The sequence below is a fragment of the Brachyhypopomus gauderio genome, chromosome 3, assembly GCF_052324685.1.
Source record: "Brachyhypopomus gauderio isolate BG-103 chromosome 3, BGAUD_0.2, whole genome shotgun sequence".
Classification (NCBI taxonomy): Eukaryota; Metazoa; Chordata; class Actinopteri; order Gymnotiformes; family Hypopomidae; genus Brachyhypopomus; species Brachyhypopomus gauderio.
Window position 1 is genome coordinate 23,582,024 of NC_135213.1, and position 24,671 is coordinate 23,606,694.

A 24,671-nucleotide genomic window follows, 5' to 3' on the forward strand; every position below is an offset into this window, starting at 1 on the left:
GTGCCAGACGTGTCGCCCTGCTTAAGCCAGTCCATATCCAGGCACGTCTGAAGTTTCCTAGAGAGCATTTGGATGTTCCAGAAGAGTATTGGGAGAATGTCATATGGTCAGATGAAACCAAAGTAGAACTATTTGGTAAAAACACAACTCGTCATGTTTGTAGGACAGTGAATGCTGAGTTGCATCCAAAGAACACCATACCAACTATGAAGCATGGGGGTGGCAACATCATGCTTTGGAGCTGTTTCTTTGCAAAGGGACCAGGACGACTGGTCCATGTACATGAAAGAATGAATGGGGCCATGTATTGTGAGATTTTGGGTGCAAACCTCCTTCCATCAGCAAGGGCAATGAAGATGAAACGTGGCTGGGTCTTTCAGCATGATAATGATCCCAAGCACACTGCCAGGGCAACAAAGGAGTGGCTTCGTAAGAAACATTTCAAAGTACTGGAGTGGCCTAGCCAGTCTCCCGATCTCAACCCCATCGAAAACCTTTGGAGGGAGTTAAAAGTCCGTGTTGCCCGCCGACAGCCCCAAAACATCACTGCTCTAGAGGAGATCTGCATGGAGGAATGGGCCAACATACCAGCAACAGTGTGTGCCAACCTTGTGAAGACTTACAGAAAACATTTGACCTCTGTCATTGCCAACAGAGGATATACAACAGAGTATTGAGATGAACTTTTGTTATTGACGAAATATTTATTTTCCACCATTATTTGCAAATAAATTCTTTAAAAGTCAGACAAAATGATTTTCTCAATTTTTTTTCACATTTTATCTCTCATAGTTGAGGTCTACCTATGATGTCAATTACCGGCCTCTCTCATCTTTTTAAGTGGGAAAACTTGCACAATTGGTGACTGACGAAATACTTATTTTCTCCACTGTATATATGAATCTTTGATATGAAGTGTACATGCAATTTTTGTCAGTGTAGACCAGGGGTACTCAACTGGCGGACCGCGGTCCGGATCCGGACCCGAACGCAGTCTTGTCCGGACCCAATCTCATTCCTGATTAACTGGATACGGACCAAAACAAAACCGTAGCATTTATTTCAGGGCTATTGAAAAAACACTCCGTCACGAGTGTTACGTTTGCCACCCCCGCTCAACAACTTACGTCCCCCCCCCCCCCCCCCCCCCCTGCTCAACAACAAGCCTGCCTGGTTGACGCTTCGCGTGCGGCGCGAGGGTCCGCGCGGCGAAAATGACGTAATCGCTGTGGCTCCGCGTGTGCGCAAGTGCCTCGCGCGCTGTCGGTTCGAGAGGTCGTGCACCTCTCGAATTTTGTAACTTCGCGCCACGCTTCAGCGCAATGAACAAAGTCACGTTTTCAGGGTTCATACACCTTTATAAGGTGGAATTAAAGCACTTGTACGTCACTTTCAAGGTCCATTTCAATATTTCCCAGCATGTTAAACATAATTAAGGTAAATATTTATACATATACTCGAAATAATTCGCTTTTTATCACATTATTTAATGGTTGTTTATTTTCAAAAAAAAAATCTTCACGTCTTCACGGTCTCTCATGTTTCGTCCTGGAATTACAAGAGGCTCGTATTTGTTAACCTAATACAAGAGAACTATTCAGTCAGTGAAACCAAGTAGTTACAATTTCAAGCATTTTAAAGTACTTTAACCTAAATTCCAGCACTTTTCAAACCTGAAACATATAGCAACATTAAAATTGGTCAGGTAAATGCTCATTACCCTGTTTTGAGGGGTGTTTCTACCACATATCGTTTCGGACAAAACGTCTATCGTTTCGGAGAACACTGCAGTGACGCTCGCGAAAGTATAAACGCCTCCACCGTTCGCGCACCGTGCCCCCCCCCCCCCCCCCCCCCCCCCCAGCTCAACAACTTACGTTCGCCACCCCCCGCCGCACCAGACCTCAGGTCACAGGTATCTGCCAAAATTGGACCGCGGACAAATTTAGTTGAGTACGCCTGGTGTAGACTAACAAGGGCTGCACACTTGAGCTTATGTATACCTCAGTATTTCAATGCTAATAATAAAGCCAGTGTCTTTTTCAGTTGTCGAATAGTTTACCTGATAAGAATTGAAGTTTTTCAAAAAATACGATACCAAACAGTCTATTCCCAAATCATCTTCCTGCAATAAAACAGCCCCAGCGCTGACATTACTGGCATCCACCTCCAATTTAAAAGGATGCTCAAAATCCGGAGCTGCCAGCACGGGAGAACATAGCAATGCCTTTACACTGTTAAAAGCATGTTGGCAATCTGATGACCGTGTAAACTTCACTGACTTTTTTAGCAAATTTATAAGAGGTGACACCACAGAAGCAAACTTTTGACAAAATCCACAATAATAACCAGCTATCCCCAAGAATCATCATAGTTCACACTGAGTAGTTGGAAATTTCCAGACATGTGAACAAGTCACTAAGTTGCAAGTAACAAGTAAGTCTCAAATCTTCACAATCAAGTCTCGAGTCAAGTCCCAAGTCAATACAAGCAAGTCTCGAGTCAAGTCCCAAGTCTTAAACTTCAAGTCCTAGTCAAGTCACCAGATGTAATTTCAATATTTAACACAATTGATGCAGTTGATTAGCAGTATATAAAGTTAGTCAAACTAACGTTAGGCGTTTGAGTGTTTCGGTTCGAGTGAGATGTCGTCGTCACCTAAACCTCCTTCCCACCCCCCCCGCTTTCGAATTATCGTTGGTGCCAACCGCTCACACAAGTCAAGTTGTTCATGTGGACCCTTGTAAAAGTTTATTTTCGACATAGCATTATGTGAAATATTCATAGCAGAGTCTTACTTTTGTTTGTGCAGCCTCAAATGTCGAACAAAGTTTGAAGTGGTTGCATCTCCATCTCTTATCCTGACTCCACATGTCTTGCATGTCGCAGTTCTTATTTTATTCACAACAGCATAATCTTTATAATTGAACAGGATAATTTTTGGGAGCATGTTGCTTGTCATCTCCGCACAAATTCAATGCTGCTGCACCCCTCCCCCTCTCCCCCGGTTGGTTACAGATAAACTGAGCTGAGCAGTTCACATTTTACAGCACCATTTAATACAAAATGATCCAGTTATGTGATTCTATATTACTCATATATTATGTTAAAATAAGGATTTCAAGTCTTAAAGCTCAAGTCCAATTCCAAGTCCAAGTCAGTAAAGAACTTGCTAGAAACCATTTAAAAGATCTTACTTGCTCTCATATTGAGCCAAACCAATTCTGTCGACATTGTCATCTACATTTCCAATTGGCAAAGCAAATGCATCAGAACAAGAAATTGCATTTACCTTTCGATAGTCAGAACAAAATCGTTCAGTACCATCAGGTTTTGGAATGACTATGCAAGGTGAACTCCAAGGACTATAACTTAGAATGGCTAGACCAATCTCAACCAATACTTTACTTCAGCTTGCATACACGCAAGTTTAAATCACCCACATCAATATTAATCGCCCACATCAGTATTATGTACTATCCTGGTGGTCTGAACAAGAATATCAGAAAAATAGAACAGGATAACATAGTCAATTGATTTATTGATGCTTACTAAACTGACGTAAGACCTGATAAAAACTCATCCAGGTCTTTTAAAATGGCAGAATTTGGCAAATGAGCAACCAGCATGGGTACTGAGGGAGATATGTCATCCTCTTCTTGTCCGACCCTTTGAGAAGAAACAATTTCAACAGCTGTGAATTTCAACTTTAGGTGAAGAGTGTGATGTAAATTGCTTTAACATTTTGATATGGCACACACAGGATTTACGCCTCCGATCAGGTGTTTGAATCATATAATTTGTCACTTAACTTAGATGCAATTGGTTAAGGACCAAAGAATCTTGCTTCCAAAGAGGTAGCCAAAGACAACACCAAATCCTCCTCTCCTGGTTGAAATGAACATGCAACAACTCATTTATCATAAGCCCTTTTCATTTTATCTTGTACTCTCACTAGTACTTTCTTTGCCATAGCACAGGCAAAATGCAGACGATGCTTAAACTGACTCACATATTTAAGAAGATTCAAAGAGAGTCATTGTTAAACCATTTCTCTTTTAAAAGCTTCAAAGGTCCTTGTACAGTATGTCTGATTACAGGTTGGGCTGGACTAAAACCAAGAGACTCCTGTACGGTCTCTCACTGCAAATAAAACCAAAGGAACACCCTCATCCCAATCGCAAACCAGTTTCCAAACAGTTCTTCCTTAACATGGACTTTAAGGACTGATGGAATCTCTCACACACCCTGTGATTCAGGATGGTGGGCACTCAATGTTTTGTGTTTAAAACGTCTGCCAAAACGAATCTTGGTCAGTTTGACTATAGCGAGGCATTTATCAAGGCCTTAATCACAGCTTTAGCTTTTATCAAACGTAAGAGAATGGCTTTGGGATAACGCGACACAGCACACATCAACGTTAATAAATACTGATGCAGGGTTGCCAACTCTTACGCATTGAGTGTGAGACACACGCATTTGACCGTTTTCACACGCTCTCACGCCACACTTCCGATATCTCACGCCGAAAAAAAATCTAGTTTATTTACCTCTGATCCACATCTATGATTCAATGAGTTACTAATTCGCTCTGTCGCCAACCACCGGCGATAGATTGCGATATAACACTTAATTTGTGTCCATTTTACACTTCGCATGGGTTCTGAACTGTTGACAGTATGTTTTAGGTACTAACTCGTATGCGAGGTAAATTGGCCTTCCCTAATTCCCTGACAAATTCTTTCTGAGTGTGTCTGTGTGTCTTCATGTTCAATAAAAAGCAGTTGTCTGAGTGTCTGCGCATGAATGTGTGTGTTTGTATGCCCAGTGGTGGATGGTGCTCTGTCTCTAGGGTCTGTCCTCTCTCCCCTTCCAGCACCCCATTCAGTCCCCCAGGGGGCTGTGGATCCTGGTAGAGAGTACACTGTGTGCAATTGGCTGCCGCTTCTCGCCGGTGTGTGAATGGTAGTGTAAGAGTTGTACCTGTGTTAAAATTGTAAAGCGACCTTGAGTATCTAGAAAGGCGCTTTATAAGTTGAACATTCATTCATTCATTCATTCATTCATGCCTGTAACACATCATATTCCAAACATTTCTCAATAGGCAATGCCAAAATTACACCTTGGGCCTACAGGTACATTGAAGCAGGAGCGGCCAAATGATCTTAGTCCATTTCGATGCCGCACCTTCAGGCAAATCGTCATCTAATAGGGTATCTAATAGTACTGGGGCAGGCGAGACGCTAGGGGGTTCCACTGCAGCTTCAGCCACCACAGGGGAGCCCACTTTCTCAACACTGATCACATTTCCTGTCACTACACTCTCTCGCTCAGGCAACACCCCCTTGTCCACTAACTGACAAAGCAGGTCATCCCGTAACTCCACCTTTTAGACGACATGACTTACTTTAATGCCAAAGCTATTTGGCATTAAGCTATAAGCACTAAATCCGCGGCATGAATTGAACTGCTTCAATGAAGGCGCAGCAGTAAACCCCTCTATGTCAAACATGACTACCTGAAATCCAGGAGCTACTACCGACAACAAGCAATACAAACACACACACCAGCACGTGTGATGGAAATAGACTTTATGGCATTGTTAACTTGCTCATGATTCACTGGATCGCATTTGCTTCATACATACTTGTCAGACACTATGTTCCAAAACACTGCTTTATAAAAAAAGACATGGAAATACATATTCTATTGCATAACCAATCATTCATGACTGCCATGTGACCTGTTGACATTATCGTATTCTTAATACAAACATTGGGATTTATGTAAGTCTTGAGGCATCACCTGCCACTCTAGAATACTAATTATCTACTGCTGTCTACACACTACTGTCACACACTACCCTAACACACTACCCTTAGATACTACTGCCACACACTAACCTTAGACACTACACACGACTGTCACACTACCCTTAGATACTATACACTACCTTCACACACTACACAATCCTAAAATACTACTTCTGAAGTTCCCTGCTTGGGCCATAAGCTCTGAAGCCTCAGATGTCCATCCAGGGCACAACTGGAGTTCTGTTCACTTCTGTCTCTGCAAACATTCCTCTTTCCCCTGTAGATGTGATGGCAACATTAAGACACAAATCCTGCTTTGTCAGTTTATGGGCTAAATTCCTTCATGTCAGGCCAAGCGAGATTAGACAGCCTGTTACTGACTCATACTGGGTAGGAGAAAGAGAGAGAGAGAAACAAAGAAGAAAAAAGAGATCCTTAGTTGAAGGAAACAGGTCACTGATCATGTGTGTCTGTGGAAAAGTTCTAGAGTATGTATTTACTATGTCAGCGACGTACCAAGATCAAGATTATGGAAACTAGGCCTGTATTCAACAGGTTGTGTATTGCTGTAAGATTTCAACCATAAGTATAAAAAATACCTATAACCATAACATAGCCAAAGCCAAAACCAAAGCCATACACAACCTAGCCCTAAACCTATGCATGTCCACCACATAACACACACCTTTCAGAGGTAATTTTATTTTGAGATAAAGAGATTCATCCATAGACTATGGTGTGGTGTGGTGGTGTGGTCTGCTTTCAGGTTCGTGGAGAGTAGCTACAAGCCTGAACGGTAGAGAGGAAGGGGATTGAAATGTCAATAAAGGAGACTAACGCCTTCCTAGGACCTCCACCTAAAATCCTTCCCTTGATCTGGGTTTAGTCTGTAGCCTGGCATTTGACTTTTTATGCAGTTCCTAGAGCTGTGCTTCAGATCTAAATGTACAGGATATGCCAAAGTGATTTCAGATTGCATTTTTATGCATGAAGGCATTTCAGTTGAGTGATGTAATGAGACTCCAGAATGAATCTGGAACATTGTGGGTGTTCAGGGTGTTAAAGCTTTAGCCGTCAATTGCACAGGTACAATATTTTACAGAGTTTATGGAGTCATGTAGGCGATTGAAGTACTTGCTGTGATAAACACTCACAGAGGGTTGAAGGTCTGGATATTTCCCACCGCTTTGTTGGACTGAACCGGGACAGCAGCTTGACAAGACAGCAGCCTCAGCCTCTCCACTCAGAGTGAGTCAGAGGAATAAAGATAGCTTAGCCTCAGGCGTGAACAGCTTTGAAACAGATACAGAAACAGATACTCTGTAATATTTTTGTTTTTTTTCCTGAGAGCACACTTTATCATTAGTGTGTTATGAGTGGCACAGAAAAAGACCAGCGCCTGCAGTGCGTGCTGGAATAGATGATGTAGGAGCAGAGAGCGGCTATTGTCTGGGACTCCGATCCCTGCCTGCGGTTCACTTCATTAGCCCTGAACTCTACCACAAAGGCCTGAATTCCTGCCTTACAATCTGTTCAACTGTTCAAGACTCCCTGCTGGAAAACATTTCAGACTTGCACTGCATACAGATTGTCTGTCTGTCTCTCTGTCTGTCTCTCTCTCTGTCTCTAGACATTTACTCTTACATTTTATTGTCATTTTATTAAAAAATTAAAAAAATCCCGTAGCTTCCTCATAGATTTGGGTGCATTCACTTTGGATTTGAAATAAGTGAGTGTGTCAAAAGAAGTGTTTGCTGGAATGTGTCTGACTGTGAAAGGCTAGTGGTGAAAGACTTTGCTTGTTCCCCAGTGTGGTGTTTCAAACTTAAAGCTTTAGTTTCCCACCTGCAGTGTTTTATGGGTTCACTGGGAACAAAAATAATAATAATCATGATGGTGATAATGGAACTAGTTTTGTAAAATTAATCACAATGTTATATATGATATTAGATTGAATTGCCTCGTTTACAGGTTATTAAAAACTCATTTTGAAAATGTAAAGGCTAATTTAGTTCAGTAGTTTCTCTTTTAAATGTTTTTGTTTTCCTATGTTAGACGATCATATCAGTTATGTGCAGAGGGCAGGGGTGTTTCTAGCACATGACATTCTGCTCTGTGACCTGTGCTTGGTAAGTTCAGAGCTCTGGTGGTCTGACGCCCCTGGGCTTCTGCCAGCTACATGACCAGGAACAGGCCTCTGTACTGTAAGTTGATCCGGCTCACAGCTATAAAGGAAACTGTACAAGTTGGATGGTTTTTTTCCAGCTGACGAAACAGGCGCAGGTATACAGTATGACATGAGGCCTGTCTCACCTCAGCGTCCAGCGGCAGTAAGGTAGAGTCGTGTCACAAACAGGATGTCCAGAAATTGCACAATAGGTGGAATCTGTTCCTTTATTAAGGGGCTGCTTGATCAAGTGGAGCTTGCTAAGCTAGAACCCTGGAGCTAGAACCCTGGATTTCCACTCTGACATACACCTCTTTCAGTTCTGGATATGCAGTATAAAGTTCTTAGAAAGTTGACATATTGTACTTACAATTAAGTGAATAATCTAACAAGCACGTCAGATTGTATGAATATGACAGTCTTAGGTACCTTGCACCACCATGTGGAATCCTCAACACATCCTGAATCCTGAACATACATCCTCCTAGTATCATCAGTTTTCTACCTTCATTCCACTTTCTGTCTTTGCTGATGACAATACAATGCTTGTTCTGCTTCTCTCATCCATCCATCCATCCATCCATCAGAACACATCTGTCAAATAATTACAGCCCTCACTGGAGGAAAAACATAAATTGCAAAGCTAGAATACAACCTAATTTCCCAAAATAACTATTTTCCTTGTTGTTCCGATCCAGAGTCAGGAGAAACAGATACATGAGATTGGTGGGGAACAATTTTAGAGCTGTTCCATTTCATGCTTGAGAGTTTCCATTCAAATGTAATTGTTAGATCACCAATGCAGAAGGAAATCTCAGCCCGATATCTTCACCCACAGCTGTAAGGCCAATTGTACAGTAGTTGTGGAATGGAGCTCGGGGACGACTGGATGTGTTTTCTTTAACGTTGCTTAATGGATCACATGCACTATACCTGTGGAATCACTCAGTCTTAATAAATAATAACGTTTATTTTATATTATAAAATAATAATAAATGTCTTGTAGCCAAATAGTGGACATTCCTGTAACTGATGTCTGCTGTTTGTAACAGCTGTCTTCCTTCTGTAACCGGAAAAGTCAACATTTGCTTTTATGAAACACCATAATTTTGACAAATGGGAATTTGACGCATTAATGTAATTAATTAAATTATTAGAAATGGGATAATTCCAGTACTTGCATCTGATTGGCTGAGCCACATTTAAAGACGTTTTTCTAGTCTGTTATTGTTTGGCAGACATGCTTATTTTGATTATTAATAATAAATGTTTTGAGCATTGGCGTATTTTATCTTATTTTGCATGTTCCCCTTATTATACACCATAACATGCACCCGTAATCACTGTCCTTTCAACTACTATTGATGACTTGAACCATTCCAGCATGTGTTCTTCGTTCTGCACTTCTCAGTCTCCTTCTGTGATTCTGTCTTGGACAGACAGTCGCGTGTCAGCACTGACAGTCGGGTATCAGCACTGACTCAGCACTGACTCAGTACTGACAGTTGGCTGTCATCACTGACTCAGCACTGACATTTGGGGGTCGTGACCTCTCCCAACCGCTCAACGTTCATTGCTCTTTTAACAGAAAACCTTCCAGGATTGACCATCCAGTAGTGGTTAGAAAACTCGTACATACACAAAATGTCTCAGAGTTAGACTCAAAAAGGTTGAATTAGGTTTGGAGTGGTATTTTACTAAATATAATTAGATACAGTATCTTCTAGGTTATGTATTTTAACAAGACTGTTTCTGGATCTTGCATCACTCAGACCAAAGGTTACTTGATGACATACAGAAAGATAAGCAGTTGAGATTGGATGTGGAGTTATTTCAGATTGTAGGTTACGCTCATTCTCCTCTCTGAAGTGGTTATCCAGGTCAGGACCATGGAGAGCTGAGGCCTTTGCTTGGCAGAAATTGTCTGTTGTTAATGCACAATGTGGATTTGCCCATAGGATTATTTCACACTTCCTGTCACTGTCACTTTGTTGGCTGGTTCATAGTAAGAGAATGTATAGTCACATCTGTCTTGTCAGTAGGGTTAGAATATAGTCACATGCCTGTGGTCAGTAGGGTTAGAGTATAGTTACATCTGTCTGTGGTCAGTAGTGTTGGAGTATAGTCACATCTGTGTGTGGTCAGTAGAGTTAGTGTATAGTCACATCTGTCTTGTCAGTAGGGTTAGAAAATTGTTACATCTGGCTGTGGCCAATATGGTTAGAGTATAGTCACATGCCTGTGGTCAGTAGGGTTAGAATATAGTCACATCTGCTGTGGCCAATAGGGTTAGAGTATAGTCACATGCCTGTGGTCAGTAGGGTTAGAGTATAGTAACATCTGTCTTGTCAGTATGGTTAGAGTATAGTCACATCTGTGTGTGGTCAGTAGGGTTAGTGTATAGTCACATCTGTCTTGTCAGTAGGGTTAGAAAATAGTCACAATTAGCTGTGGTCAGTATTGTTAGAGTATAGTCACATCTGTCTGTTGTCAGTAGGGAACAAATTATTCTCAGTTTGAAACTACAAATTGTTCCATTTTCCTATAGGAGAAAAATGTTGAGAGGACTGAAACTGCTTTTCTTCCCTCAGCTCTCGAGTCTAATGGGCTCAGATGCCGTCAGAAGAGCTAAAATAACTGCTCCAGTTTGCACAAAAGTAATTCAAAGAAAACTGAGAAAATATGGTTAGATGATGAGTTTGGTCTTCAGTGAGAAGACACTGAAACATATAAACATATTAAACAAATAAACATATTAATAAACATATAAATAAACATATTAAACAAATAAATAAAAAAGAAACATGACTACCAGTCTACTAATCTGTATTCTCCCCGTCACCTCATCAACCAATTATTCAATTACACTCCATAACAGCTGATCCTGAACCAGCTCTTAAATCATTTTGTTCTCTGTCTATTTCTAAATGAGATTTGTCTGAGAGGTTTCTGAGAGCACATGCTTGAGAGATAGAAGCAATTGCTGACCTCCGATCTCACAGAGCTGACATAGTGAAACACTGTTCTCACTGAAAACAACCCTCTTCTTCACCACATGGCCACGACACACCCTTCCCACTCTGCTTCTTCATTTAGCATGTCTGTCCAAATCCAAAGTCTGAATGAGAGTCATTGTGCTATAGACCACTAATGTGTGGGTATCCAGGGCAGTGGGCACAAGCCATCTGTGGAGTAACCTCACATTTACCCTGGAATGATCATCATTCTGTTTACATGGGCAAGATCCATAAACTTCCTGTTTCAGAGTCCTCCAGTTCAAATGGGAGAATATGTGCAATGTTTGTTTGTTTGATTTCTGGTTTTTTAACCAATCCCATCCTAAAACCTTGAACCACATTTAACCAATCATGGTTTTAAATACTTTTAATATTCAAAAATGCATTAGAGCCAGGATAGATGCCTCCCATCACTGTCCCTCTCAGTCCTCAGGGATACAACCATGTAGAATACAGCCCATCACTGCCAAATGTTCCCCCTCAACAGGTGACGGGCACTATGGGTGGCATGCAGAGTGGGTTGAAGGAGCACCTGTCCCGATTGGACGAGATCTTCGCCACGCGGCGAGACTTTGTGCAGACACTGCAGTTCATGCAACAGATGTCGGATAACATCATCAAGCAGCTACTGGGGCTTCCTGACTGGGAGCAGGCCAAAGTGGACCTGAGCGCTGTCGCCGACCACGCTGCCTTCATTGAGTATTACAGGTAAACACCGCACTACATAGTAAACACTGCACCGCCTTCGTCGATTGTTACAGGTAAACACCGCACTGCCTTCGTTGAGTATTACAGATAAACAGGAGATTAATTCCAGTAGAGTGTTCAGAACATTGGGTATATGATCAAGTATTGATTCTGCTTTCACACTCAATGTGTTTCGTGTGTGTGTGTGTGTGTGTGTGTGTGTGTGTGTGTGTGTGTGTGTGTGTGTGTGTGTGTGTGTGTGCATGTGTGTGTGAGATCGACTCCATGGACTGATTTAAGATTATGACAACAGATTAGACTCCATTCAAGCATGGCCGTGACATCCTGTAGATCTACAAAATCCTCAGCTAGTAGGAAGATTTTTACACACAGGACACAAGAGTCATATACTGCTGAGGCCTCTTATACGAACTTAGAAATAAATAAACCCTGTAATTCTGTCAACCCCTAAATTAATCTTGTAACTATTACTGTAACATCATTGCTTTAAGGACTAGGGTGTAGTAAGGAGAGTGAAGTGTGTGTGTGTGTGTGTGTGTGTGTGTGTGTGTGTGTGTGTGTGTGTGTGTGTGTGTGTGTGTGTGTGTATGTGTGTGTGTGTGTGTGTGTGTGTGTAGGGGAGTGTTGACTTAATCTTCTTAGACCAGCTTTCCGTGTATGAAAAATTGAAGTCTATAGATTTTACACATCTAATATTTATCACCTTCACTTGCTTGTGTCTGAGAGAGGCCGTAACTCCACAGATGGATAGATGCTCTGTTAAAACCGCTCACTGTCACACTTCCACACACACATACACACATCCTTTCCCTCACATCAGCACTGCTGCACACACATATAACAGCAGTGTCTTTCTCTGTTTACTAGTGTGAGTGTTAGGCCTGGTGCTCTGTGTAGCTGCCCCTAACTGTCTTTGCTAGCGGTTTGAGCATGAAAGTTTGTGTTTGTTTTTTGAAGATGGCTGACATACTTGCTCATACTGATCCTGGATCTGGTGGTTTGCCTGGCTGCGTGTCTCGGTCTGGCCAAGCAGTCTCGCTGGCTACTTACCACGTATGTGCATACTGCATACTACACTACTATAAACAGTAAAACACACATACTACTGCATACTACACTACTTTACTCAATACACACATACTACTATACTACTCCACTGTACTCAATAATACACACATACGACTGCATAGTCCACTAGTGTACTCAATACATGCATACTACTGCATATTCTACTAGTGTACTCAATACACACATACTACTGCATACTACACTAGTGTAATCAATAAAACACATTCTACTGCATCCTACACTAGTGTACTTAAGGTAGAGGGCTATAGCAGAGAGCAGACAGGTAGAGGGGTGTGTCCTAATATAAGAGAAAGAAGACAGGTAGAGGGGTGTGTCCTAATATAAGAGAGAGAGGACAGGTAGAGGGGTGTGTCCTTATCTAAGAGAGAGAAGACAGGTAGAGGGGTGTGTCCTTATATAAAAGAGAGAAGACAGGTAGAGGGGTGTGTCCTAATATAAAAGAGAGAGGACAGGTAGAGGGGTGTGTCCTTATATAAAAGAAAGAAGACAGGTAGAGGGGTGTGTCCTAATGTAAGAGAGAGAGAAGACAGGTAGAGGGGTGTGTCCTTATATAACAGCTGGAGGTGTGTGGTCTAACATAGGACGCAGTTGACAAGGTATGGTAAGTCATAAACAGAGACTAATGAAATGTGTGTGTGTGTGTGTGTGTGTGTGTGTGTGTGTGTGTGTGTGTGTGTGTGTGTGTGTGTGTGTGTGTGTGTGTGTGTGTGTGTGTGTGTGTGTGTGTTTTTTTTTTTTGCAGGATGATGGTGATGGGTGTCCTAATCTTAATCCTGAGTTGGGCCTCTCTGGGAGCTGATCTTGCTACAGCTGTGGTGAGTTTCCCTAACACGATGCTCATCATTTGAATGTGTTTTCCTGTGTGTCTGTGTGAGTATATGTTCATGAGAGAGTGTGTGTGCATGTGTCAGGCATGTTAGAGTAGGTGATGAACCTGGATCAGGCGAGGTGGAGTGGTATGTTAGATCTGCGGTCTTATTTCAGAACCCAGTCATCCTACAACATGAATGTGTGTGTGTGTTTGTGTGTGTGCATGTGATGTGTGTTAATGTGGCAGGCTGTATTAACATAGTCCTGTTCCCTCACAGAGTAAGATTATCTTGTTTGTTCTCCAGGGAATCAGTGATTTCTGTGTGTCTCCAGACAAGTTCATCATGAACCAGACCAAAGATGCGATCAGCTCGGGTAATAATCCCACTCAACAGCGACTCTACACAAGCTCAGGATCAGGGTGTGTAGTTATACACAAGCTCAGGGTCAGGATGTGTGGTTATACACAAGCTCAGGGTCAGGATGTGTGGTTATACACAAGCTCAGGGTCAGGATGTGTGGTTATACACAAGCTCAGGGTCAGGATGTGTGTTTATACACAAGCTCAGGGTCAGGGTGTGTGTTTATACACAAGCTCAGGGTCAGGGTGTGTGGTTATACACAAGCTCAGGGTCAGGGTGTGTGTTTATACACAAGCTCAGGGTCAGGGTGTGTGGTTATACACAAGCTCAGGGTCAGGGTGTGTGTTTATACACAAGCTCAGGGTCAGGGTGTGTGGTTATACACAAGCTCAGGGTCAGGATGTGTGGTTATACACAAGCTCAGGGTCTGGGTGTGTGGTTATACACAAGCTCAGGGTCAGGATGTGTGTTTATACACAAGCTCAGGGTCAGGATGTGTGGTTATACACAAGCTCAGGGTCAGGGTGTGTGGTTATACACAAGCTCAGGGTCAGGGTGTGTGGTTATACACAAGCTCAGGGTCAGGATGTGTGGTTTATACACAAGCTCAGGGTCAGGATGTGTGGTTATACACAAGCTCAGGGTCAGGGTGTGTGGTTATACACAAGCTCAGGGTCAGGGTGTGCGGTTATCATTGTGTTTATTGCCTGCTTTCCTTATGTGTTCCTTCTCTTTATAGATATTGTCCATTATTATTTATTCTGCAGCCAGACGCTCTACAATCCATTCCAGCAGGTACTATGTTAATATTCGTCATCCATATATTATATAGAGAGATGTGTCATCGTGTGTGTGTGTGTGTGTGTGTGTGTGTGTGTGTGTGTGTGTGTGTGTGTGTGTGTGTGTGTGTGTGTGTTTGTTTGTGCAAGCGTGCATGCGTACATGTGTGTGTGTGTGTACATGTGTGTATATATTACCCCGCTAAAGTGCTGCTGTCTTTCTGTTCTCCCAATAGGACAGGCAGTTTGTCAGGATTAGATAGAGACTTAAAGTCACAAGCAAATTATATAAATTTGGTCGAGTGTTTCGCATTTAGTGTGAAAGTGCAGCCATGAGTTCTTATATCGGCCCGTCTGGACGGCCAGGCTATGTTCACTGAGGCTGGGCTTTGTCAGCATGGTTCTGTGTTTAATATAAGTCACTGTGAGCAGATATTCTGCTACAGTGTACTGTCATTTTAGGGCCAGATAGGACTGCATTTTGCTGTTTTTGTTAGTTAACTCAGTGTCAGGATCATCTGTCTGAGGGTACTGTCTGTCTGAAGGGACTGTCTGTGTGAGGAGACTATCTGTGCTCAGCTCTTTGTGGCAGGACTTTAGGCTCTATAGGCTCTACTGGCATTATTTGTTGTTTTCCTGTGGACTTGAAGGATATTTTTACAATATTCTGTTCCATTGTTCAAAATTGTGATTTGAGAATGATCCCACACCTCACTACAATACAGCAGAAATGGTTCTATAACAAAGTGGAATATAATGAGCCAAATGTGAATTGGTATTTGAACCAATTTGTGAGTTTGACATTTTTTACATTCACTGCCATGGCCCAGATGTGGCAGTCCTGACCAGCAGGTCCAGGGCCCAGGTGTGGCAGTCCTGACCGGCAGGTCCAGGGCCCAGGTGTGGCAGTCCTCACCGGCAGGTCCAGGGCCCAGGTGTGGCAGTCCTGACTGGCAGGTCCAGGGCCCAGGTGTGGCAGTCCTGACAGGCAGGTCCAGGGCCCAGGTGTGGCAATCCTGACAGGCAGGTCCAAGCTCTGCTGTAGCCCCTTCTCTGTGGGGAACAACCGAACCAGGAATGTGATGTCTGAGTCCTGCAGAGAGAGACCAAGTGCTGCAGAGTGATCTAAAATCCAGTTTATTGAGATATATACAGTGTATATATATACAGTGTATATATATATATATATATATATATATATATATATATATATATATATATATATATATATATATATATATATATATGCGTGTGTGTGTGTGTAGAATAATGTTGGACATAAGAATGTGGTTCTTTTTTGCCGATATACTGCACCTGTTGTTCGTGTACATTTAATAATGTCATGTCTCTCATTCTTCCTCTATTTCTCTGTCTTGCTCCTCCCTCTCTCTCTCTCTCTCTCTCTCTTTCTCTCTCTGACCTCCCTCTCTCTCCTTCTATCTCCCCTCCCTCTCTCTCCCTCTCTCTCCCCCTTTGTCTCTCTCCTTCTCCCTCTTTCTCCCTCTCTCTCCCTCTTCCTCTCTCTCTTTTCCATTGCAGTTTTAGACTGGGTGCCTTTAGCTGTGAGATCATATACTCCATTTCAATAACGCTTTTATAGTTCACAAAGCAATGCTAAAAGGAAGAGCTCAGAACATTATCTTTCCTTGATATCTTGCATGCACACACACACTGCATGCACTGTGTGTGTGTGTGTGTGTGTGTGTGTGTGTGTGTGTGTGTGTGTGTGTGTGTGTGTGTGTGTGTGTGTGTGTGTGTGTGTGTGTGTGTGTGTGTGTGTGTGTGGATAACTCTTTATGGATTTCCTTGATTATGTGGTCATTAAAGAGCAGTTTCTCCGGTTTAAGATCCTAAGCCACTTTATTAATCTCACACCTCCATTCTTCAGTCTACTCTCTTTTACACTCCCTTGCTTTTTCTCTCTTTTTCTCTTTCACTTTCATCTTCCTGGTAGGTTTTCCATGCTGAGTCTTTATTAGTGTGAACAGCCCCTTTGTCAGATGCCTTGGTGTGACTCATCGGTCAATAGTCTCATGGAGATGAGAGAGCCAAGTTGTCAGATCAAAGTAGAAGATTTAGATCTGCCTGCCTTGGCCTGACTGGCCGGGGCATCATGCCACACCCCCTACTGTTCTTTTATGTCTGTCTGATGTCCACATCATGTCAGCCCAGTCAGGGATGTGCATGGTGCATGTAAGCACAGTGAAGGATGTCCCCGTTGTATGTAAAGCCAATTGGGGACATTTATGGTGTGTAAACGCAGTCTGGAATGTAAACCAAGAGATGCATGGTGTACGTAAACCCCATACGGGACAGCCATGGTGTATGTAAACCCCATAAGGGACGTCCATGGTGTACGTAAGCCCCATAAGGGATGTCCATGGTGTACGTAAACCTCTTAAGGGATGTCCATGGTGTATGTAGACCTCATGGTTTACCTTATGTAAACCTCATTGGGGCAGTCATGGTCCTGTGGTAGGGAACTGGTCTTGTGACCGGAGGGTCGTGTGTTTGATTCCCAGGCCTGAGGCCATGACTGAGGTGTCCTTGAGAAAGGCACCTAACCCCAACTGCTCCCCGGCGCTGGGCTAGAGCTGCCCACCGCTCTGGGCATGTGTGCACCACAGCCCCCTAGTAATCGCTAGTGTGTGTGTGTGTGTGTGTGTGTGTTCTAACTGCACAGATGGATAAATGCGGAGGACAAATTTCGATTGTGGTGAAAAATCACAATTGACAAAATATGGCACATTTCACATTTTTTAGAGGACATCCATGGTGTATGTAAACCCCATAAATGCCCACAGTGTATCTGAACCCAGCCAGGGATGTTTATGGTGTGTAACCCATACATGGCCAGGACCAGTAACCTGTGTACTTTCCACTGGGACTGTTACTCAGACACTGCTTCTTCCCTCATGAGTGTCTCTTCTGCTATCCTGACTCGTTGCGCTGTAGACCTGTGGTGCAAGGACACCATCTGGTGGCAGAAACTTGAATTTGTCACAATAGTTACATTCCTCTCGAAAATCCTGTCTCTCATGTCAAAGAATCATACTCCTGTCTTTTACAAGGAGTCAGTGAAAGGGCCTGACTGACCTCAACACAGAGTATGTCATCACCTGCTGACTTCACATAGTCACATTTATATCAGAAAGAATCACAAAACAAATGCATACAAATGCACATCCTTCAATTCATCCTTTTGCAAGCTACCCAAAGCAGGTATACACAGGGGTGTGTGTGTGTGTGTGTGTGTGTGTGTGTGTGTGTGTGTGTGTGTGTGTGTGTGTGTGTGTGTGTGTGTGTGTGTGTGTGTGTGTGTGTGTTATTTATGTTTTGAAGAGGGGGTACTGACCCTAAATCAGTTTGCCTTGCAGTCCCTCACAGTTTTCCAGAGGTCACTGGCCACCATGCAGGTCCAGATACAGGGACTGCTCCAGTTTGCTGTTCCTCTCTTCCCTACTGCTGAGGTGAGACACGTAGACCCGCTCTCACATACACACAGGCATGCATGTGCTCTCTCTTTCACACACACACACAAACCAATGTTTGATCAGTATTGCTGGGGTTTTTATCGGGTTTTTATGTTTTTGTTTTTTAAGAAGATTGTGTAGCACAATATATGTCAGATATTCAAGTTTTTTGTGATTGATCGTTTTCTAGAGGTCTTGCTACCTCCTGCCAGACTAAAGTCCCACACTGTCTTTCCAGACCTTCCAAAACCCCTCCCCAAACAGACCTTGCTCCAAGCCCCTCCCCTTATGGACCCTTTTCCAAGCCCCTCCCCCACAGACCTGCACACTTGCCGTCTGTCCTTCTGACTGCTGAACATGAATACTGATACAATGTAAAGATTTTGAGTTGCTGATTACAGACCAGGACAGAAGAGTCTCAGGGTCTGGTCTGTTTTAGTGAGAGCTCTTTTTACGTAAAGTTCTCACAGCAGCTCTCATTTCCGAGCACATGAAATACAATCCAATACTGATCTACCTGCTTCAACAGAGGGATCTATTAAGCATTCAGCACCTTCTAAACAGTTCTGAGACCAGTCTGCATCAGCTCACTGCCCTTCTTGACTGCCGGGGACTTAATAAGGTACTAACCTGAGACCTGTGACTTCATCAGGATCTACTGCTTTACATATAATGCAACAATTCTTTAATGTTGTCTTGAATTTTTTCATGTGCACTGTATCACTGTATCTCTGACAATGGTGATCACCAGAAAATAAGTGTTCTGTGTGTATTGTGCAGGACTACGTGGATGCTCTGATGGGTGTGTGTTATGATGGAGTGGAGGGGGTGCTGTATCTCTGTGTGTTTTCTCTCCTGACTGCTGCTGCATTCTGTACCATGCTGTGTGCTGTTCCACGCGCCTGGAGACAGATTACTGCCCGGTACACACACACACACACATCCCACACTCACACCACACACACACACACACACACATACACACACACACACACGTACCACATGCACACCACACACACACACACCCACCCATACCACACGCACACCACACTCACCACTCATGCACACCACACACATGCACACACACACATGCACACACGCACCACACCACACACACACACACACAGTATATTCATGTAGTCGGTCCTTTGAGCTCATAACGTTTGCTGAACTAGATCTGACCAACTGCACCACCCCCAGATCATAGCCCCGCCCCCACAGGCTTGTACAGTGGGCACTAGGCATGATGGGTGCCTCCTAGCACATTTCTACGATTTGATTTCACCAAACGTTTTAGTCATCCCGATCACGATCATTCAAAAATTCTTTAATGACCACATTCCTTATTCGAAGATGTTTCTCCACTGTCCTTCCACTCTTTAATAACACGATGGGCAGCTCTTACCCTGATTTGATCGGTTTCATCATTCTCCTTAGACGATTTTTCTGTTTGATGCATGCCAATAATTTGTCCTTTCTGAAACAGATTTGTTTATTTTTCCTCTCTCCCTCTCTCATTCCCTCTCTTTCCCTTTCTCCCTTCCTGTCTCCCACTCTCTCCCCCCCCCCCCCTCTCTCTCTCTCTCTCTCTCTCTCTCTCTCTCTCTCTCTCTCTCTCTCTCTCTCTCTCTCTCTCTCTCTCTCTCTCTCAATGGCCATTCAGAGATTACGAAGACATCGAGGAGGATGATCCATTTAATCCTCGTGCTCGCCGTCTCACGCCCCAGCAGGGAAACCTGCACACATTCTGCAGCTACCGCAGTAGCCTGGGCAGCCACAACAGCCTCCACCCACCTGCAGTTCCACCTGCCTCCAACGCCACCGTCACCGAGTACATGTGAGACAGCCACAGCCACGCTTCACTCAGACCGACAGCTCAGATGTCACTGAGGAAGTTTTGCTGAAGTTTATAGTATTGTTGTTCTGACTGATGACAAATGATGATGGGGTGTAGAAACAGAACAAAAACAAAAGCACATGTAGAAGATGAAAATAAGACAGTAAAATAAAGATGCAAACATGTTTGACGGGAGAGGGAGGAGCCACACATGACTCCTCCAAAATGCTCCATTTATTAATGTACCTGTTAAAACTGGACACTAGACATCGGGCAGATGGAGGCGATCACTCTCATCTTCTATTCCCCCCCAACCCCCCCCCCCCCCCCCCTCCATATCTCGCTTTCCCTCTCTCTCTCTCTCTCTCTATTTCTCTCTCTCTCTCCCTCTCTCTCTCTCTCCCTCCCCTCAGGAACCAGTCTGCTGTGTTTGGAGGGACTCCACGCTATGAGAACGTGCCTCTTATAGGCAGAGGATCACCACCTCCTTCGGTGTGTTGAGATCCCTAAACACACACACTCACACACGAACTTATACACACTCCCCTACGACAGGGTTTAACTGGCCGTATCAGACAGATCCCTGTTGGGTGTGGCTGTGCTAGCTCTCACACATCTACTGCAGGGAGATCTCATACTGATTCATGTACACCTGCCTGTCTGTGTGAAGTCTCTCTCTCTCTCTCTCTCTCTCTCTCTCTCTCTCTCTCTCTCTCTCTCTCTCTCTCACTCTCTCTCTCTCTCTCTCAGCCAGTGGAAGGGACCCAAACTTTTTACCTGTAATGGGTTTTACCTATAACATTAAAACAGTGCTCAAATCAAATGCCGCTTAGGACAGATGTAGTCCAACCCTAGGTGAGTTTAGTCCCTAAACACTGCCCTGTGTAAAGGTCGTTACTAAAACTCCACCCCCTGCAGTAGTTTTCAGTAAGACTCCACCACCTGCAGTCATTGTGGTCTCCTGTTGGTGCAGGAGCTGAGGAGGCGTGTCCATGGCACCTGTGCCTCAGTCTCCACCGTTAACCACTGTCATTCAGATGAACGCCATGTTCCTCTTTTTTCAGCTAATAGTCTCTTTTTGCGTTTTTCCTTGTTTGTGCGTGTGTTTCTGTGTTCGTATTTGTTTTGTTGATGTTTTCTACTGTTCGGGGAATTTCTCCCAGCCATGTAGAAACCGAGTAAGTTGCTTTCGTCTCTCTCTCTCTCTCTCTCCCTCCGTCTCTGCACTTTCATCTCTCTCTCCCCCTCCGTCTCTCTACCTGTCATCTCGACTCCTTCCCACACTCACATTTCTTTGCATCCTTCGTACCATTCCCTTCATCTTCTTTTGTTGTTACCATAGTTACTCTTCATCCTTCCTATTTGAGTGTTAAAGACACCAGGGCATTTACATCTGCCTCACTTAAACCCCTTTAGTTAGGTTTATTGGAAACACTTGCCCCCTAGTGGTGAGAACAAAGAATGACCTCGCTGGACTCTCCTCTATGTGTTGCTTTCTAGCGTGCGTGTCCTGGCATGTCCTTCTCTGACCTCTGATGCATCTCACAGAAAAATCAGGGTGACTGTGAGCCCCTACACACTTCCTGTGATTATATATACAAGTTTTTTGGAACTGCTATTGTCATGATACCAAAATGAAACATTATGACTTCTCCCATGTTTGCCTAAAAGCTATAATAATGATTTAATTAACATAATTGAAGCTTTTTTCTAAAAGTGGTGGGTGTGGACTGTTCACAAGCTTTCCTGCTATAAAATTGGAAGGCTTATAAATCTTTCAATTTTATATCAGTGTGATCTGTGTAACTGTTCTGGGAACAGTCAGTGCCACAGATCCGTGTGGTTGTTCTGGGTACAGTAGTCAGTCCCACAGATCCATGTGGTTGTTCTAGGAACAGTCAGTGTCACAGATCTGTGTGGTTGTTCTGGGTACAGTAGTCAGTCCCACAGATCCGTGTGGTTGTTCTGGGTACAGTAGTCAGTCCCACAGATCCATGTGGTTGTTCTGGGAACAGTCAGTGTCACAGATCCGTGTGGTTGTTCTGGGTACAGTAGTCAGTGCCACAGATCCATGTGGTTTTCTGGGTACAGTCAGTCCCACAGATCCATGTGGTTGTTCTGGGTACAGTCAGTCCCATAGATCCGTGTGGTTGTTCTGGGTGCAATCATCATTCATGGTAAAGAATCAAATGCCTGTAATCATGAGAGAGAGTCAGGCTGACCTGTTATTGCCTCTGACTAACTCGCATTTACCGGGCTCCCTAATTTATTGGCATATTAAAATATAAAAATATTGTTTTCTGAGAAGTACACATTACTGCATGAACTGTCCAAGATTCAGAACTAAATATTGTAAATTATAGATAACTGTGACATGTAGATGCTTCTAGATTAACTTATGTGTGTCTGTGTGTGTGCATGTATCTGTATGTCTTCATTATTGTGTGTTTGTGTATATGTGTTTGTGTATATGTGTGTGTGTGTGTGTGTGTGTGTGTGTGTGTGTGTGTGTGTGTGTGTGTGTGTGTGTGTGTGTGTGTGTGTGTGTTTAACTTTGCAGTACTCCCCGAGTATGCGAGCTACCTACCTCTCGATGACCGAGGACCAGATGAGACACTTTGGGGAGGACTTCCAGGCCTAAACTACAATTTAGACTACATCCATACTACTTCTAGGCAACATCCATACTGCATCTAGACTACATCCATACTGCATCTAGACTACATTCATACTACATCTAGACTGCATCCATACTACATCCATGCTACATCTAGACTACATTTTTCATCCACCACAACATATCAAGTGATGCTCCATGTGTATTAATTTCTGCGTGTGTGTGCATGAAACATATGCGTGCATCTGTTTGTGTGTGTGTGTGTGTGTGTGTGTGTGTGTGTGTGTGTGTGTGTGTGTGTGTGTGTGTGTGCATTTCTCTTTGTTTAGATTTGTTTTCTGCCTACATTTTTATTTGGCAGAAATGTCATATTGCACTGCATATGATCATCATGATGTGAGATTTCAAAAAGATTCTGGTTTTACAAATATGTTGTTTTAGTTTATTTTTTAACTGAGAAATATGATAGATGTAATTTTATTTTTTGTTAACGTTAAATGTAATAATCTCAGACATCACATGGAGTCTAATCAGACTGGTGATCAGACACAACACATATATGACGGGGTCCATGTAAAGAGCTTGTTGTTAGCATCACCACTGATTACTGCCCTGGTGATGTTCTGAGTTGTGTGGTCGGCGTCCTTGTGTTCAGTGTAGCTAGTGACATAACGCAGCAGACCACACACTCTGCGTAGTCTCTCCTCAGACATGTTTGTCCAGCTGTTGTGATGAGAAAATAATAAACGTCATCACTATATGATGAGTCACTGGAATGTATTAATGCTTTTTTAATGAAGCGTTTTTGTAAATTGAAAAATTGTTGTGCCTCTAACTCCGTGTCGTCTTTTTATTGTAGTTGTAATAACTATATAAGCTGAAGAACACTCATGAACACTCTTCTGCTCTGCTAAATGTGTGTTTCTGGATGTCTAACTTTCTGCCAGGGTATCTTCATTAAGAAAGAAGATTTTGTGTATGTGTGTGTGTGTGTGTGTGTGTGCAAGAGAGAGGGAGAGAAAATGCAAGCATCATTTTCCTGGAGGCTGACCATTACAGCTTCATAGTTATGAATAACCTGTTCACCTAGCCAGTTCAGCGTTTCATGAGTCACCTGTTCACCGAGCCAATTAAGTGCATCATGAGTCAACAGTTCACTGAGCGAGTTCAGTGTACCATCATGTCACCTGTTCACTGAGCCAGTTCAATACTGTAATCCATGTTTGTCTCTATAACCTTGACTTTATACATTCTGTTAGCCTGTTACTAATATCTGTAAATAACTTGTATGATAACAGATGTGTTTTTATTTTTACTTTTGTTTGTTATACATTGTGCCACAATTTCACTGTAGCTGAGAGAGATACTGGATGATAAAACCTCTGTCTTCATTTCTGACTGAAGTTGTTGTGTAATAAAAACATTTTTAAAATTCATATTTAGATTTTAGTTTTGAATGTATGCTTCCCACAGAAATGGTAATGTATACTAACATTAAATGCTAACATTACTACCATAACCTGTCTGAGAGAGACCTGTGGGAACTGCTTCGTTGGCATGGTGCTATCAATCCCTACTGGCTGTGATCAGCTGTGTATTTGAGCCAGGACTCCTGTATGCTTATTTTTGTCTTCCATTGTGAGAACTTATACTATTTTCTCTATGAAATGTCTGGGTAAGTCCCTTTTAATTGTGATTATTCGGAGGGGGGTTTTGCATGGTGTGTTTATTTCACGTAGGTTAATGTGAAAGTGTTCTGTCTACAGATATGTGGATCTAAGATTTTTTTATCATGAATTTAAAAAAATTATAAATTGCGTCGAGTCCCAGTATTTTGTGCTATATGACTGGGTGAATGTCACCATAAGTGTAGTTGTAGTTAAAAATAAAGAAAAATCTAGATTATTTTCTGATGGTTGTCGAGGCAGAGCACACTGTTCTCCATTGAATGTGTGATTGTGACCATTATCCATTAGAGGGCACCAAAATGTTTATATAC

General features: G+C 42.9%; 1 protein-coding gene across 5 annotated transcripts in view; it reads left to right on the plus strand.

Annotated features, from left to right (window-relative positions):
* ttyh2 (tweety family member 2) overlaps positions 1-24,108 on the plus strand; it is a 52,755-nt gene extending 28,647 nt beyond the window's left edge. Inside the window, exons 4-15 of one of the 5 annotated variants that reach the window (XM_077000526.1) lie at positions 11,485-11,705; positions 12,663-12,758; positions 13,537-13,609; positions 13,910-13,979; positions 14,706-14,761; positions 18,111-18,215; positions 18,748-18,840; positions 18,999-19,141; positions 19,882-20,055; positions 20,469-20,546; positions 21,186-21,233; positions 22,616-24,108. In XM_077000526.1, the coding sequence (XP_076856641.1) occupies positions 11,485-11,705; positions 12,663-12,758; positions 13,537-13,609; positions 13,910-13,979; positions 14,706-14,761; positions 18,111-18,215; positions 18,748-18,840; positions 18,999-19,141; positions 19,882-20,055; positions 20,469-20,546; positions 21,186-21,233; positions 22,616-22,652 (1,194 nt within the window). In that variant the 3' untranslated portion in view covers positions 22,653-24,108. Of the gene's footprint in view, positions 1-11,484; positions 11,706-12,662; positions 12,759-13,536; positions 13,610-13,909; positions 13,980-14,705; positions 14,762-18,110; positions 18,216-18,747; positions 18,841-18,998; positions 19,142-19,881; positions 20,056-20,468; positions 20,548-21,185; positions 21,234-22,615 lie in introns of all 5 variants that reach the window. The other 4 variants (XM_077000524.1, XM_077000525.1, XM_077000527.1 and 1 more) reach the window with 4 other exon arrangements.
* Positions 24,109-24,671: the final 563 nt, after the last annotated feature.